The following is a 14,960-nucleotide window of genomic DNA, read 5'->3' as shown; positions in this document are numbered from 1 at the left end:
AATGGGCTGCTTGTATTTTTACAAAGTTGTGTTATAAATATTATAAATAAGGTTTAGGGTTTTTTTTTTATATACATACATGTAACTTTCTGGGCAAACCCATTTATTTATCATGAAAATTACTTCAGAAGGGTTTTTGTCAGAGCAAGACAGTCTTTATTCTTCCATGGGCCTGCATCTGCAATATTATTTTTCCTTTATCAACCTACATTCTGTTTGCCACTTATCAGGAAAGGGAAAATTCAGCTTGGATGGGCAGACCAAAAGCTAGCTAGAACTTTTGCCCATTACCACTTCTTGGTGGGGGTTTGGTGGGGGTTTTTTGGTTTGTTTGTTGTTTTGGTTTGGTTTGGTTTTGGTTTGTGTGTTTGTTTTTTTTTATTTTGGAAAGTATGCCATTCATGTCAATAACTAGAAAAAAAAACCTTGAAATGCAACTGAGCCTGATGGATGTGTGATGCCTGAGCGCACAGAGCTGTCAGAGGGGATGCTGGCTGGCGTGCTGCTGGACCAGGCCGTCAGCTGTTCCCTTCCGCAGGAGCATCTGAATGGCAGCCTCGGGCTCGCTCCCCTTTGTAAGCTTTTCCAGGCCACGGTTTCAGTGAAGCATTTATCTTCCTGCAGTTCCTTTGTCTCAACAATGTCACGCGTCTAGCCTGTCTGTATTTCTCAGCATGTAAAGGGAGCGGATTTAATCACAGAAATGAATAACTACACAGGTCTTCAATTCTATCTAACATTAAAATGATTTTTTTTAAAAAAAGAGAAGATTAAAAAAAATAAAGTCAGCCAGACCTCATTTGTTAACAAGGTGTGAGAAAAGCAACAGCAGCTTTAGCTGAAAATAATCTGTTTAAATACACACCTGCTAATCAGCTTTCTGTTGCCACTGTTAAATGGATATAGCTGAACTTAAAATTTCCATAGGCTGTTTTGATGTAAGTATGGTGAGTTTTGATTCACAGTAGGATCTAGGCATAGATGGGCTCAGAAAGTTAAGTACAGTTTGACTCTAATTTTGGCTGTGTGGACATGTGTATGTGTTTTGTGGAGTCCCAGCTGCTGTGTTTTTAATGACGGTTGGTTTGCAGTTTAGGAAGGGGCAGTTGAGGGGGAGGACCCCGGTGCTGGGTGTAGTCTGGTCCCTGTGTGTTGCCAAGTTTGACAGGAACGTGGAGTCTCCTGCAGCTTCCACCCTGCACAGCTTGGACTCCTCAATTTCTTGCTTTGAAGTTTAATTGTGTGCACTCCTAAGCTCCTTGAGTTACCTTGCATAACCAAATTGGCTTGCTGTCAAATTGTCCATTTTGCTGGGTTATTCTGCATGACCCGGTCTACCAAAACACCTTTTTTTTCTTGTTTGATGATTTAAATAGGCTTTAGGATCCCAGAACCTGCCCATGGCTGGTCAGAGCGTTGGGGGGATAGTTACCACACACTGCCTTCTGCTCTCAGCAGCTGGAAAGGCCTGCGAGGATGAGTGGTGATGGTGTGTTTGGGGATGGACTTTTCCAGAGGAGTTCAAATTCATTAACAGTTGGATTCTGAACTTGGGTTTCCTTAAAATCTCCAGCCACAAAGACTAAACTTTGTGGTTTGAATGTAAACGCCTCAGTTCTGTGAGCCTGGAGCAGGTACAGATTGTGCTGTTTGTCACCTGTTTCCCTTCTTATTAAGATCCAAGCTAGTGCGTAAATTATTTCTAGTTACCTGTTCAGTTACGTAAATAGAAGTTGCAAGAGCTGCATATTTCTTCAGAGGTACGAAACCGCTCCTCTAAATTAATTTCGCTCCAAACTGTTTCGGAGCCTCTTTGCCACTGTGCTGGAGGTGATCCAGCTCAGCCCTGCTGCAAACCTTGGCCCTTTGGACACGGCCATTCCGGAGCTGGTTTCAGCGGGCCGGAGAGGCTGGTGCGTACCCTGCACAGCCAAGCTCCAAGCCCTTTTCTCTCCCCTCCATTTGCTGCATTGTGATTGATAAACAACACTTTCTTCAAAATACCTTCAGGCTATTTTTTTTTTTTTTTTTTTTTTTTTAGTCAGTAAGTGACCTTTAAAGTGTTTTGGAGGTTGGGATTAAAAAAAAAAAAAGGCAATTTTGTTCTACAGACACATGGAGTGAATGTGATTTGGTTTTCAGGTTTTGATAATCCTTACAAATACTTAATAGTAGGTACATGTTTCTATCAATTATTTGGGTCAGGGCCTGACTTGCCACAAGTGGTACGCTTGCCTGCCTGCTCACACTGTAGCACTTGCAGTGTTAGAGGATAGGAACTTACGTCCTGGCAGACATCTGAATTCTTCACGTACATATTGAGCCAGAGCCACTTCAGTGTAGCTTAAAGCATGCTTTTTTGGCCTGCCTCCCTCGTTTCAACTTGCCCAAGAACAAAAAGATCAAATGTGGCTTAACGTTGTTTACCATTAGTCTCGTTATAGAAGTAACACCAAGAGAAACTTGGCCATAAACTTGAAAGCATGTTTGGGTAGAAGAAATTCCAATATTGAGTGAATCTGCCAAAACCATGAATTAATTATTAGATAACAATTAAAAAATATACGGAGAAGGAAATGAACCTTTGTGCCTACTGTAGACTTAGTGATCAATGGAACACATACAATATATCTTGCAGTGTGAAATGCAAAGTTAGAGCAATAGTGTTATGTGCTGTGACATAATGCTATGCTAAATACATGGTTTTCTGGTAATTATTCCCTTTTCACATCGCCCCCATCTATTAAAATGCTGCTAGTTTGTCTTCTGTCCTAGTGACCTCTGCAAAATTTTAGACAGTCTAATGGCTTTTCATAAATCATAACTAGACTAGGGAGTGACTTAGGCAATTTTATGAAGGTAACTGTGGTTTCAAAACAATTTAATTCAGGATTCAAAAAACCATCTATTATATTTTATCTTCTTAGAGCTATGGTTATGGTGACTGTTAGGGGAATGTAAATTGCAAAATATTTTTATGCAAGCAGTTTAGCCATAAGGACTGCATGGGATGATGAATTGCTTTATAATTAGAATAAGAAAAAACAAAATTTCATAAGGAGGAGATACTGCACAATGGTAAGGTCTTATCTCTTGGCTGCTTTTAGTGAAAATATGAAATAGATTTCTTGGGGATACTAAGGCAACTTTTGTAATACTCTCCTTCAGCTGGTCCCCCTGTTCATGTGGTTTGGATCTGCTGCCGTTGCACTACTGCAGGGAGTTGCCACGTGCCTGATTCTCCACACTTCTGTTTTGCAGTCATTTGTTTTTTGGTTTTGTCACATACAGAGCTTTGCAATGAAACACCCAAGGGGCAAGTGGCCATTGTTAACAACTACATACGAATGTTAATTTTACATGTCAAAACCAGCATTTTTGATCTGAAGATACGCTGCTACCAGATCTCAGAAACTTCCCGTGATTGCCGGAGTTCGTGGTTCTGCCCAAAAGAACCAGGCTCTTTGTTTATAATAAACAGGTGTTAAGAAGCCTAAAATTACAGATTAGTCTTTCTCCCTGTTGTAATAATGCAGGGAGAAGATAGTGTTGTGTGAGTGGGAGGAGAGGCTGGGACAACCAAGTGGGGGGAAAAATATTAACGGCTTTGCTATTTGAATAAAGAGGTAAATCTTCTGGCTGCCAGGTACACCATCCCATATGCTCTGTCCTTAAAGCTTAAAACTGTTCAGTATTACAGATGAGATTGAACAAATTTAATGGACAAATGGCCACTGCATCTTTTCATCTCTATGGCTTAATTTTTTTTCTCTCAAATGCTGTTGGACCATTTGTCCCCTGTTGCTTTCTTGCTCAGGGTCTGTGGTTAGAGTGCATGGCACAACAAAGGTGTGGAATTGCGGAGGGAAACCCTTTAAGAAGGGAGAGGAAGCATGGTAGTTGTGTACAAAAACTCAAGCACGCTCTTCAAGTGTCTCTAAAGTAGATGAGAAGTCGAAACAGGTTTTGTGTGTGCTGCTGGAAGACTACACGTTCCAATTAGAAATTTTTCTTCAAAATTAAGCACCAGTTCAATAAGAACACTCTTGAGTACCCATTACATTTGGTTAGTCAGGAGTTTTGCAGCATCCCCTTGCAGTGGATGAGTGGCGAAACTAAGGAATTAGTTGTTTTCGTGGCTTGTCCCCTTCTTAAAACAAGGCAGTGTACAGTGATAAATTAGATGTTTCAGTCTGGAGATGGATAGGGATGTGTAAAATACTTGCTGCAGACACTTGAATCTCAAGCGTGGGGATGAACTTTAGTTTCCAGGACTTCTCGTAACTTCAAATCAACAGTTCTTCTGTTGGTGCTTTTGTCAAAACTTCACACATGCGGTTTCTTGCACCACCATGATGCTGGGAGCTCACTGGTGGTGTAGTGGTTCTGCTCCTGGTTGGGATGGCAGGGACTCAAGTCAGGCTCGCGATCTGCGAGGAAGCATTGCAGCAGCCAGCTTTGTGGAGGCCAGATGTTACCTTCATGGTAACACAACCTTCAACTGCCAATGCAAGCTTCAGATGTTTTTGTTTGCCTTTGTAAAGTTAGTCTTCTCATCAATCTGAATTGCAAACTGGCTGAACAAGAACTGATGTTTCTGTTTTCTTTGACAAAGGTGTGGTTTGCTATTTGCTTTTTTCTGAAGCGTTTTGCATCATCTGAAGTTCGGCATGCTGACATTTAAAGATACGACAGCGATAAGCAGCACATTCTTCCAGCTAAATGGAGGCAAACGAATGGCTCTGGCCTTACAAATGAAGAATTGGATGTTTGCTTCTCCCTCTGCTGGCTTTAAAGGAAGTGGATCATTTGAAGCATTTTGCTGCAGTTATCTCAGATGAGGCGTGTGTTGCCCATCTCTCAGCTATACCCCTCTTACTCTGCTCTAGACGGCCGGATTCGTTCTGTGTGCAGTTGGCTGTGTAACGTCTGCATTTGACTCACTGCCTGGTTCTTTGCGTTATAAAATAACGTCCCCTACCTGTGATGTTTCCTCTTCCCCCCCCCAAATGTGACAATATGGGCATATATATATAGCATATATATTCAATAACATTACACCAATGTGACACGATAAAAGTGTGAATGCTAATTTTCTATTATATCTTTTTTTTCCAAAGGAAGCAGTTACAGAAATTTGTGGAAGGGATAAAGAGACAGAAATAAAAATCTTTCTTGGTAGCGTTATAGGAAAATATAGAAAGCTGTGAAACCTGCTTGGGTTGCAGAGAATGTTGTGGTATGTTTCAGTTGAGCCTTTAGTTGCATCGTTGCCAGTCCCGGGATGAAGAGCTCTGCTTAAATCTGTCCTGATCAGCAGATCTTTCACAGAGACCTAGCGCAGAGCGAAGCCTGCCACTAGAACTGATTCAGGTAGAGACAGATACGCAGACAGATTTCTGTGCAGTACACTCGCGCTCTTGCACTTGCTAGTTCAACTGCAGGTTCCAAGTGATGGCAGCGGGGCCAAGACTTCTTTACAGTTTCCTTAAAAGAGGGTGCAAGTATCATTCGAGTTACTCACTGGCTCTTGATGAGCTGTAGCAAAGCGGGAATGTGACCTGTGTGTAACGTGAGGCACTCTGTTGGGGCAGGCTGCTTGCCCTAGTAGCCCAACCCAGTATTGCTATGGGAGCCGGTCCTTAAAGATATTGTAATTCGTGTTTCTTAAGGCTCAAACACAGCTGCAATGAGAATTTCCTGTGCTGCCTGTACAAAATTCCTTGAATTTTCCCATGCTTTTACATAGAGTTTATATTTATGCTGGCTGGGCAGCATGCCAAACTGTTATAAAGTGTATCTAGGCATGACTTCTCCCATATTTGATTGAAGATCAAATTATCGGTTTAGTTGATTTTTTTTTTTTTCCCTTCCTCTCTTAAGTAGACACTCATCTGTCTTAATTTATTTTAAACCAAAGCACTAGAGTCTGTGTAGAAGCAGTTTTGCTTAAGGTCGGTGACCACACACCTGTTAGAGGTCCTGTTTCACCTTGCTTCCAGGCTTTGGGTGCAGCTGGAACTGCAGCAGGCGCTTGCTCCTCTCCTATTAACAGTAGGGAAAAGACTCCTCCTATTTGGGCTTGTCTGGCTGGGGCTGGGAACGCTCAATGTCAGACTCAGCAGTACAAGTTACTAACTTCTGGTTTGCCTTTTAATCAGCTGTAAATATTGGGAGACAAACGTAGGCAGTGTTCTTAGCTGACCTGTGTTAATATAGATGTAAAGAGAATTACACAGCGTTTCGTTCTGTTTTCGGAATACTCTGCACTTTCTGCCTGAAACTGTTCTGTATCTTGCATATTTAAATATCTTGGGCATATGCGTATTAGCAGTACATTTCAGATTGGCGGTTCTGTATCAGGCAGCCCGTGTCAGGCTGGAATTGCTTCTCTGCTGCCTATCCAAGTGTGAGTAACATGTTGAACGGATGGTCTCTAGGATATTAAGACTTTCAAATTTAGCTAAGTGGTTTATATATCAAAAAGTGAAGTACTCTGACAAATGCACTACTGGAATTGGATCAAATTAGGTGAAGTAGCAAATCAATTAATTTTTTTATTGGAGCACTTCAGTGTCTCTCGTGAGACATTCATTATTCAATGTCATGACAAACTGTCACACTTATGCTGAGAATTAATTGAATCTAGTTATAGAAAGCACAAGAAACACTGAATTCAGTATTTTTGCAAAGATCTTTTCATGTGTCCTTGGAGGTGGTGCTTGTTTCATGGATATATTCTATTTGTCTTTGTATAACCATGTTGCTGTGCAGTGTTCACTATCCTTAATACTTTGTAACGGAGACAGTGAAATTAGCATTGAACTTGATCCCATGCTTTTTTTCTTTTTTTCTTTTGACATCTTCAGTAACCACTTCTGCAGCCTGTGAGAAATTGGAGAGAGACAGGAATGAACTGCAGGTTGCTTATGAAGGGTTTTTGCAGAAGTTAAACCAGCAACATCACAATGATTTAGCTGAGCTGGAGGAGAGGCTTAAACAGTTTTACACTGCAGAATGTGAGAAACTCCAAAGTATCTGCATTGAAGAAGCTGAAAAGTACAAAGCACAACTCCAGGAGCAGGTTGGTAACATTTGAAGTAGGAATGTTCTCCAACAATTGCTTTCTCCTACAAACGAACCTTCAGAGAGTCCTGGGGTTTGCTAATAATGGAGTTGTTTTATCTAATGTGAAACTCCACTTTGTTGCAACTATAAAACAATTAATTACTACACTAAGCTGTCCAGATCTTAAGCTTGTATTTAAACGTGGTGGAGATTCCTTGTGTTTTGCAAACTTCAATGACTTCTAGAGCTCCCCTGGATATTTGAGGCAGCTTGAGTTTTAAGATTTATAGCAACACCCCTGGCCTGTGACCTTGCTTTGCAACAACTCTGTGTGTGTGACAGATGCATACATCATCCTGTTGGTAGTGGTAAACTGTAAGGTATCGGTCTCATCTATTAAGTGTTGTATGTGGCTTAGCTTCTCCTGTGACCGTCTTTTAAGTGCTACTGAGACCATTTAAAATGTACTCAGTGTGTAAAGCCACTGGAACAATACTTGAAATGAGGGTTAAGTTGACACATGTAAGGGGGGAAAAAATCATCTTGTCGTATTGCAGGTGGACAACTTAAATATCACACATGAAAACTTTAAGCTGGAACTTGAAAACAGCCACTCAGAAAAAGTAGAGGAGCTGAAAAAGGAGTATGAATCCTCTTTTTCTGGCAAGTATTTTGTATTCAAGTACATATGCTATAGTACTGCTAGTCACAAACAAAAATATTCAAATGTTTTCATCAGTGCATCCATTTCATTGTTCTTGGCGGTCAGCTATTTATAAAAACATTGGCTGAATTCCTTCTTTTGGAACTGAGCAAGTCTCATTTTACATACAGAAATAGCCATCAAGTTGTACTTGAATGAAACTTTTAAAACGCTTCAAGAGTGAAGATGACCTCTTCTGTCAGCAAGAGCTCTCTGAATTGCAGTCTGCCCTCAAAATCTCAAGTTAATGAGTAATTGCTGCCACCCCCCTAATAAGGAGCACCTCAAAATTGAAATTGCGGATAAGGAGGGTTGTGTGCTTTCCAGACTGACATGGGAATGTTGAGAAATATTATTCGCTGCTTACAGTGTACTGGGGCAAAGGTGTTTTTTCAGGGAGGGGGTGGTGAGTGTGCTCAGTTTTCAGTGGCATTGCATCTAATTGAAGTGATGATGATTTCCGTCCTCCCTTCAAATCCACTTGATAGCCACGTTTCCAGTGATACTTTTGTGTCACTAAAACTGGTGACGCTTCCACTGCAATCAAAGAGCAAACTCTTCTGTGTGGCATCTCCAAAGTATGAAAGGAAATGTTTGGTTTTTTTTCTAGAAGTTTCTTGAAGACACAGTTTGAATTTTTGCTGCGTTTTCCCATCAGAAACTCAGTTTTAGTCAGATGTGGCTCTTGCGCTCAGTTCATCCACTTGCTGTGTGTAGATGAATGCTTTCAAAATTGACACGCTGTCAACTAATGAAATGGATATGTGAGGGGGCAATCAACAAATCTGAAGCAGCGATAAATCTGATGCTTTGTACATGCTCTGCATCAGTTGGTGATAGATGTTCATTCCTTGTTGTCATTGACTTTGCACCTGTGCATATGTGTACTGGCTGGCTTTTCGTGCTGTGGCGTTTCAGAAAGTGTTTTCATGTCTTAAAGTGGTATTAAAAATTTGAAAAAAAAATCTGTTGCAGAGCTCAAGAGTGCCCATGAATCTGAAAGGAAATCGCTTGAAGATTCCTTTAAAGAGAAGCAGGAGTTGCTGGAGGTTTGTTAAGAGTTGGGGTGATTTGGAGTTGGGGTCTAAAATTTAAAAGGCAGTTTGGAGATGTGCCCTGAATGCTTGGCTTAACTATACCATGTCCTTTCATTTCAGAAAAAAATCGATGAATTAAAATGTGAAAACGACTCTCTGAGTGAGAAGTTGAAATTAGAAGAGCAAAAACAAATAGCCAAAGAAAAAGCCAATCTTGTAAGTCTTGATCTTCAAAAGTAATGCGGATGAGCAGATCTTGTAAGCCTGGGTTTATTTTATTGCATAATATGAAAGGTTTGCAGTCAAGCCAGATAGGGCTCCCATGCTGATTAATATTTTATGTAAATGGCTCGCCTACCAGAAGTTTTTCTCAATCACTACAACGTTGTGTATTAAGCTTACAATTATAAATCTATAAAGCTGTTGAATATCTAAGTCAGTGGTGTAAGTTATGTCCTAAGTTAAATTGAAGACCTGTGTGTACGCAGAAGTTGTACCATAGCTTTCTTCTAGACAATCGATAAATGTTCTGACAGCGCTATGATCAGTGTGGGCTTAATCACTACTACAGAACCCCCTTCTTGTGTTGAGTCTCTAATGCATTTATTCAAATGTTGATGGATACTTGCTGCTAATTTATCTCCAGATAAACTTATATTTTGTCCTGCCTTTCCTCCCAGGGCTGCTGTTATGTGTGGCAGTTAGAAATGTCCTCTGAGAGAGGTTTTTTATGCACTGGGAGGGTTAGACACAAGCATGCTTATCTTTCTGGTCACCTGGAAATAAGTGGAATACCAGTGGTATTGCTTCTGCCATAAGGAGAAATTCCGTGCTTAAAAATTCACTTAGGATGCTTCCAGTAGAAGTTGCCCTAGTTCTCACTGGAATTTAATTTCTTTTTTTCTCTCTTACTGTTTATTATTGTGGCAGGATGGAGCTGCCACAAGAAGAATCTGCAACCACACGATGTTGCTGTGGTTGAGAGAGATGATACCAAAGAGAACACGTTGTACACTGCACTTGGGAGTCTGAACTGTATTGCATAGGCATGCTCAGATGTTGTTTAATTTAAAGGAGCAATAGTCAAGTGCCTTTACATAGCTGCAAATGCACTTGGCCTCCTGACAGCATAAGACACATCTTAACCTTGAGGCTTCTCTAATACTGATTTGACCCAGTATATTCTTCTGTACTGAACACAAATTTTGCACTAGCAGAATTCCCATTAGCCCTTTGAACACAGAGATGTATTTCCAACTCTCCAGTATTTACAGTGTCACTTGATACTCCCAGCTTTTTTGCCAAAACCTTATCAAGGCCTTTCAGTCTTTTTATCTGGCTCTGTGTTCTACTACGTGTAGCTAATGTGGTAGCTCAGATTTAACTTTTAAAAGACATTTTAAGACCATTGGGAAGAGGAGAGAAAGAAAAGAAAATTAAATTTTGAACATACTGTAAGCTGCACTTCAACTTTTCAGGATCACTTTTCTCGATAGCTCCTCGATTCTGTGTAAAGCCACAAAAGGGAGGAATTCAAACTGTCTGCCACCTCCTCTGAGGCAGCACAGCACACCCCGCTCTCACATGGACTTTTTTTCAAAAGTCGAAATGAAACAAGACTCAGTAATGGCACAGTCCATTCTAGCAGGCAGGAGAATGAAATGTGTAGGTGTGGAGGCCCTCATTACCTGGGAAATGTACTGGCTCTGTCCGTGTGGGACGGCACCCCGCAGACTGAGTCCTGAGTTTCTGATGTGGCAGTGAAGCTGTTACTCAACGCAGTACACCAGTATTACCCCAAAACAAGTTTTGTTTGTTTTTAAAGATAAACTTAGTTACACAACACACTTAATCATTGATTGACTTCTGTTTGCGTTCCACTTGGGCTACCTGGAAACAGACCGAGACTTGCTTTATTTCTCCTGAATTTTGCCTGTGACTGCCTTTGAAATGCAGAGAGTATGTTTTACTCTGCAGTGTTTGAAGGGTTCCGCACTCTGGAAAAGATGTCCTTGAGGAAACCAGATCTGACCCTGCCCTGTCCCCCTCCTGCTCTCCCCTCCACCTCCTGGAAAACAACAAAAAAAAAGGAAAAATGGAAAAGAAAGTCCTAACTTGCTGTATTGTAGATAAGTCATGGATGTAAAGCAGTGCAAGACTTCTCTGTCCGATTGCAGTGCTAGGCTTTATGAAGAATGTAAAACCGAAAACTTTCCATTTCTGCTTATGAACTAGTTACCTTCAGACTCCAAACAGGGAAAATCAGTTACAGTCACGTTCGTGGCTTTAAATTTCTGGTGCCTTTTGAACTACTCCAGCATCTGAAACCTCTTCAAATGTTCACTCTAATTATCTCTTGGGATGGGTTATGAGTAATACCAAATAAATTTTGGAACTCCTAGCCTTAAAGGGAGCCTTGGGCACTCCTGCAAAACGGGTTTTGCTGTGACAGCTGTAGTATCTGCCTTTGACTCGCAAGGGGTTTTCACGGTTGTGCATAAAGTGGTTACTGAACAGCTTCTAAGGAAAACTGCAACTGTCCACCTATACCAAAGGGCAAACAAAAGCAGAGGAGAAAGTGGTAGCAGATCTTTTTTTTTTTTTTTTTTTTTTTTTTTTTTTAATTCTAAACTGCTTGACTTGATTTCACTTAGAACAAGTAACTGTTGTTACCATGTTTATTTTCTTGCTCTTTCTAAATAGTAGAGAAACTCTTAAATTGTTCCTGAAATTCAGGGTACTAAGCAAACTCTGTGGAAATCTTTCAGAAAAACCCGCAGATTATGTATCTGGAACAGGAGTTGGAAAGTTTGAAAGCAGTGCTGGAGATCAAGAATGAGAAACTCCATCAGCAGGATGTGAAGCTCATGAAGATGGAAAAACTGGTGAGTTTTCCTTAGGGTCTGGCAGGTTTGGACCGTGTCTCTGAGTTATGTTCCGATAACGAACTCGGGCTGGTCAGTCTTATGGGTGAGAATTAATTTTTTTGTTTAAAAGGAAACATGAAATGATGATGGGACACGCTCACATTGTGGATACAGTTATATCTACATCGGGCTGTAATGTAAAGAGGGGGAAGGAATCACCAGATGTTGTAAATGAGCTTTTAACCTCTTACGACAACTACTGGTTTGCATAAACTATTGCTAAATTAGTACAGGGTTATCTGGGAGCCTCTCCCACGTTTCCTTTCCTCTTCCCTCTCTTCTCCCCCATCCCCCAAAGAAAAAATGCACCTGCCACGTTTGCTTGAGTGTTATGGAAGATAGATTGTACAGTCAGGAAAACACTAACATGGAAATTATCCTAATTAAGTGAGAAGGGATCAAATATGAAATAGAATAATTGTTTTCATCTAGAGTTGACTAGCTTCAGTCCATCATTTTAGCTATTATCTTTTAAGCTACTTGTTCTTTAGCTGTGTGGATTTGTTCCTGATCTGTGCATAATTCCACATGAAAAGGCAACTTGGGGGATACAAGTTGTAATTACATATTATGCTCTTATTTGTGGCGGGACAGGGTCCTTATCCTGGGTGGGGCCTTTGAACACTGTTGTAACGCTTGCTTAAGCAAGATTTTAATGAGGAAGTATAGAAAGAGGTTTGGATACAGAGGGCTACGTTCATGCCAGTTGTTCAGTGTTGTACAGCATCCAATGTTGTCCTGGTCTACAATTACTAGTAAATTACTAATAAACCTTCATCTTTTCTGACAGATGTTGCCCACAGTATAGAAGCCCTTGGACCATCCCACCATTTAATCACTGTTTTTTCCTTAACTTTTGATAACGTCCCACAGCAATGAAGCGGAATCAGGAGAGCAGCAGGGAGGGCTGTTTACGCAGGGGAGCTCTTGTGCTGGTCACACCAGCGTGTTATTTCCAGACAGTCTTCTGTCTGCAACAGCTGCTTAAAACTGCTGCCCGTCACTGGCAGAAGTTACTGGAACGTGCTGGTTAACTAGTCGATCCCTTATCCAGTCCTCCTTTGTTGGCATCTAATCAGCGCAAGTGGCAAACTGCCAGTGTTATGCAAGGATAAGCTATGTAGGATCTATTTGACTGTTACAGAATATTAAACCACGATAGCAGGTCAGCCTCACATTCCTCTACCTTTTTGCACTTATCGTAACAAGGTCTGCAAACTCCAGATTATGAACATCTGTGTGATAGCTCAGGCATTATTTGATGAGTGCGTGTATGGGTTTTATTTTAAACTGTGACCTTTCTTTTGAAGTTGGAGAACAACACTATCTTAATGGATAAATTAAAGAAGGTTCAGCAAGAAAATGAAGAATTAAAAGCTCGGATGGACAAACACATGGAGCTTTCAAGGTGAAAAATATCTGTGGACTTTTAGATGTTCTTATGAACCGGGGGGGGTGGGGGGGTGATCCTGTGACAAGGAAGAAAATTCTGTGTAAATATTAGTGACTGGGGTTTTGTAGTACTCCACAAAAGAACATGCCCCTTTCTTCCCCACTTGTCTCTCTACAAATGTGCATTCCTATGTAGAAGAACAAGAAGGAACAAATTGCAAGGGGGTAAAGGCTCAGTTTGTTTCTCAGTGCTCCAAAATAGTATTTCAGGGCAGAAGCAGCAACTCAGAAATTGTAGATTGGCCCTTTAAGTATTACTGGCTTGTGAGCTAAACCTGGTTTTATTTACAACCACTTTAGTCAAGTGATTGGAATTTAGATCAGTGAAAAGACCAGTGTTTTATTTAGCGATAATAGCAATATTTAACATGAATAAAATGGGTGTGATGCTCTCCTAACTTCAACTATTGCTTAAATGGATGGGCAAACTCTTCCAGCCTTGAAGAAACTGAAGAAACGCAGCTTCTGTGTAGAGCTGAGCCTGCAACAAGACCCCAAAGGCTCCAGCATGGCCATTTAGAAGCATCTGTCATTCTAAGTGGGACAAGTCTCACTTTTCAGATGCTTTTTCTCATCTCTGGGAATGTTTCTTATTGGGACTTTCTCCTGCTTTCTACAAGGTCCCAGTTTAAATACAGCAAGGAGGAGAAAATGCTAACTCCTCCTTTTAAGGAATTAACAGAAGTTGTAAGCCAAGGAGGGGTTAATGCAATTTCAAACCTGTCTTTAACAATTAAGTTCAGTGCTGTAGCCTCCAACTTGGGTCACACGTTCTGATGTAAATCTTATGCTTACAGGCAACTGTCTACGGAGCAAGCTGTTTTACAGGAGTCGCTAGAGAAAGAATCAAAAGTAAACAAACGCCTGTCAATGGAAAATGAAGAACTCCTGTGGAAGTTGCACAATGGCGACTTATGCAGCCCACGAAAACTGTCTCCCAGTTCTCCATCCGTGCCTCTTCAGTCCCCGCGAAATTCTGGTAACTTCTCTAGTCCCACAGTATCACCGAGATGACATCTCTTGAGAGAAAGCGGAGATTGCATTTCATTTGTGATCTGCAGAACCGATCCTAACTTTTAATCACAGGAGCAAGAGCTATATTAGCTGACTATGATGACTAAACATAACTGGAAACTATTTGGTGCAAAAATGGCGATAAGAGACTGAGAATATGGGAGTAAGACACTCATGTTGCTCCTCCCAAAGAGACTTGTTTATGACCTCTACGGACATTGCTGCACAAAGCACTTACAGAGCAAGGAAAGACTTGTTCGTTGCCTTTTCACCTAACTATAAGAAAAAGCTCAGGGGCTCAGAGATAAAGATCACAACCTTTATAATATGTTCCTTATCACCGACACTTTTTTAAGGCCGTGTGTATGTGTGTGTGCGTGCGTGTGCTGTGGATGGAATGGATGTAACACACTGTGCGTGTGTCTAAATGCTGCCTTCTTTGCTGTGTATGTAATAAAGGATAAAAGCTAAAGACTATACATTGACATGTACTTCCTTAATAATGTTGTCAGTATGCATGCGATTAGCAAGAGTACCCTCCCCTGGGAATGAGGAGAAACTGCCACTAGTACTATAGGTTAGTTTCCTCCTCCTTTCTGCCTTCTGTTCAGTAACAAAAATGGCATGGAACGCTTCGTCAACTGACTCATTAGTATCTTGGCTGACCTGAGTATGCAACTTTGAATTAATTTTAAAAAACAAACTGACTTGCAGCCATATTTTGCATGGATTCTTGGTTTAATATCCATGCACAACTCT

The 14,960-nt window shown here is 40.9% G+C and overlaps 1 protein-coding gene across 1 annotated transcript in view; it reads left to right on the top strand.

Moving 5' to 3' along the window:
- Nucleotides 1-14,960, top strand: part of MTUS1 (microtubule associated scaffold protein 1) — a gene marked incomplete at its 5' end in the record, with an annotated part of 92,683 nt that extends 77,723 nt beyond the window's left edge. Inside the window, 7 exons of the mRNA XM_082482573.1 lie at nt 6,870-7,084; nt 7,626-7,731; nt 8,747-8,820; nt 8,929-9,024; nt 11,577-11,693; nt 13,046-13,143; nt 13,985-14,960. Coding sequence (XP_082338699.1) covers nt 6,870-7,084; nt 7,626-7,731; nt 8,747-8,820; nt 8,929-9,024; nt 11,577-11,693; nt 13,046-13,143; nt 13,985-14,201 — 923 coding nt within the window. The 3' untranslated portion in view covers nt 14,202-14,960. The remainder of the gene's footprint in view (nt 1-6,869; nt 7,085-7,625; nt 7,732-8,746; nt 8,821-8,928; nt 9,025-11,576; nt 11,694-13,045; nt 13,144-13,984) is intronic.

Source organism: Vanellus vanellus (genome assembly GCF_965231255.1).
Source record: "Vanellus vanellus genome assembly, chromosome: 4".
Classification (NCBI taxonomy): domain Eukaryota; kingdom Metazoa; phylum Chordata; class Aves; order Charadriiformes; family Charadriidae; genus Vanellus; species Vanellus vanellus.
Note: the sequence above shows the minus strand (reverse complement) of the source record. Positions and strands in the feature narration are given on the sequence as shown.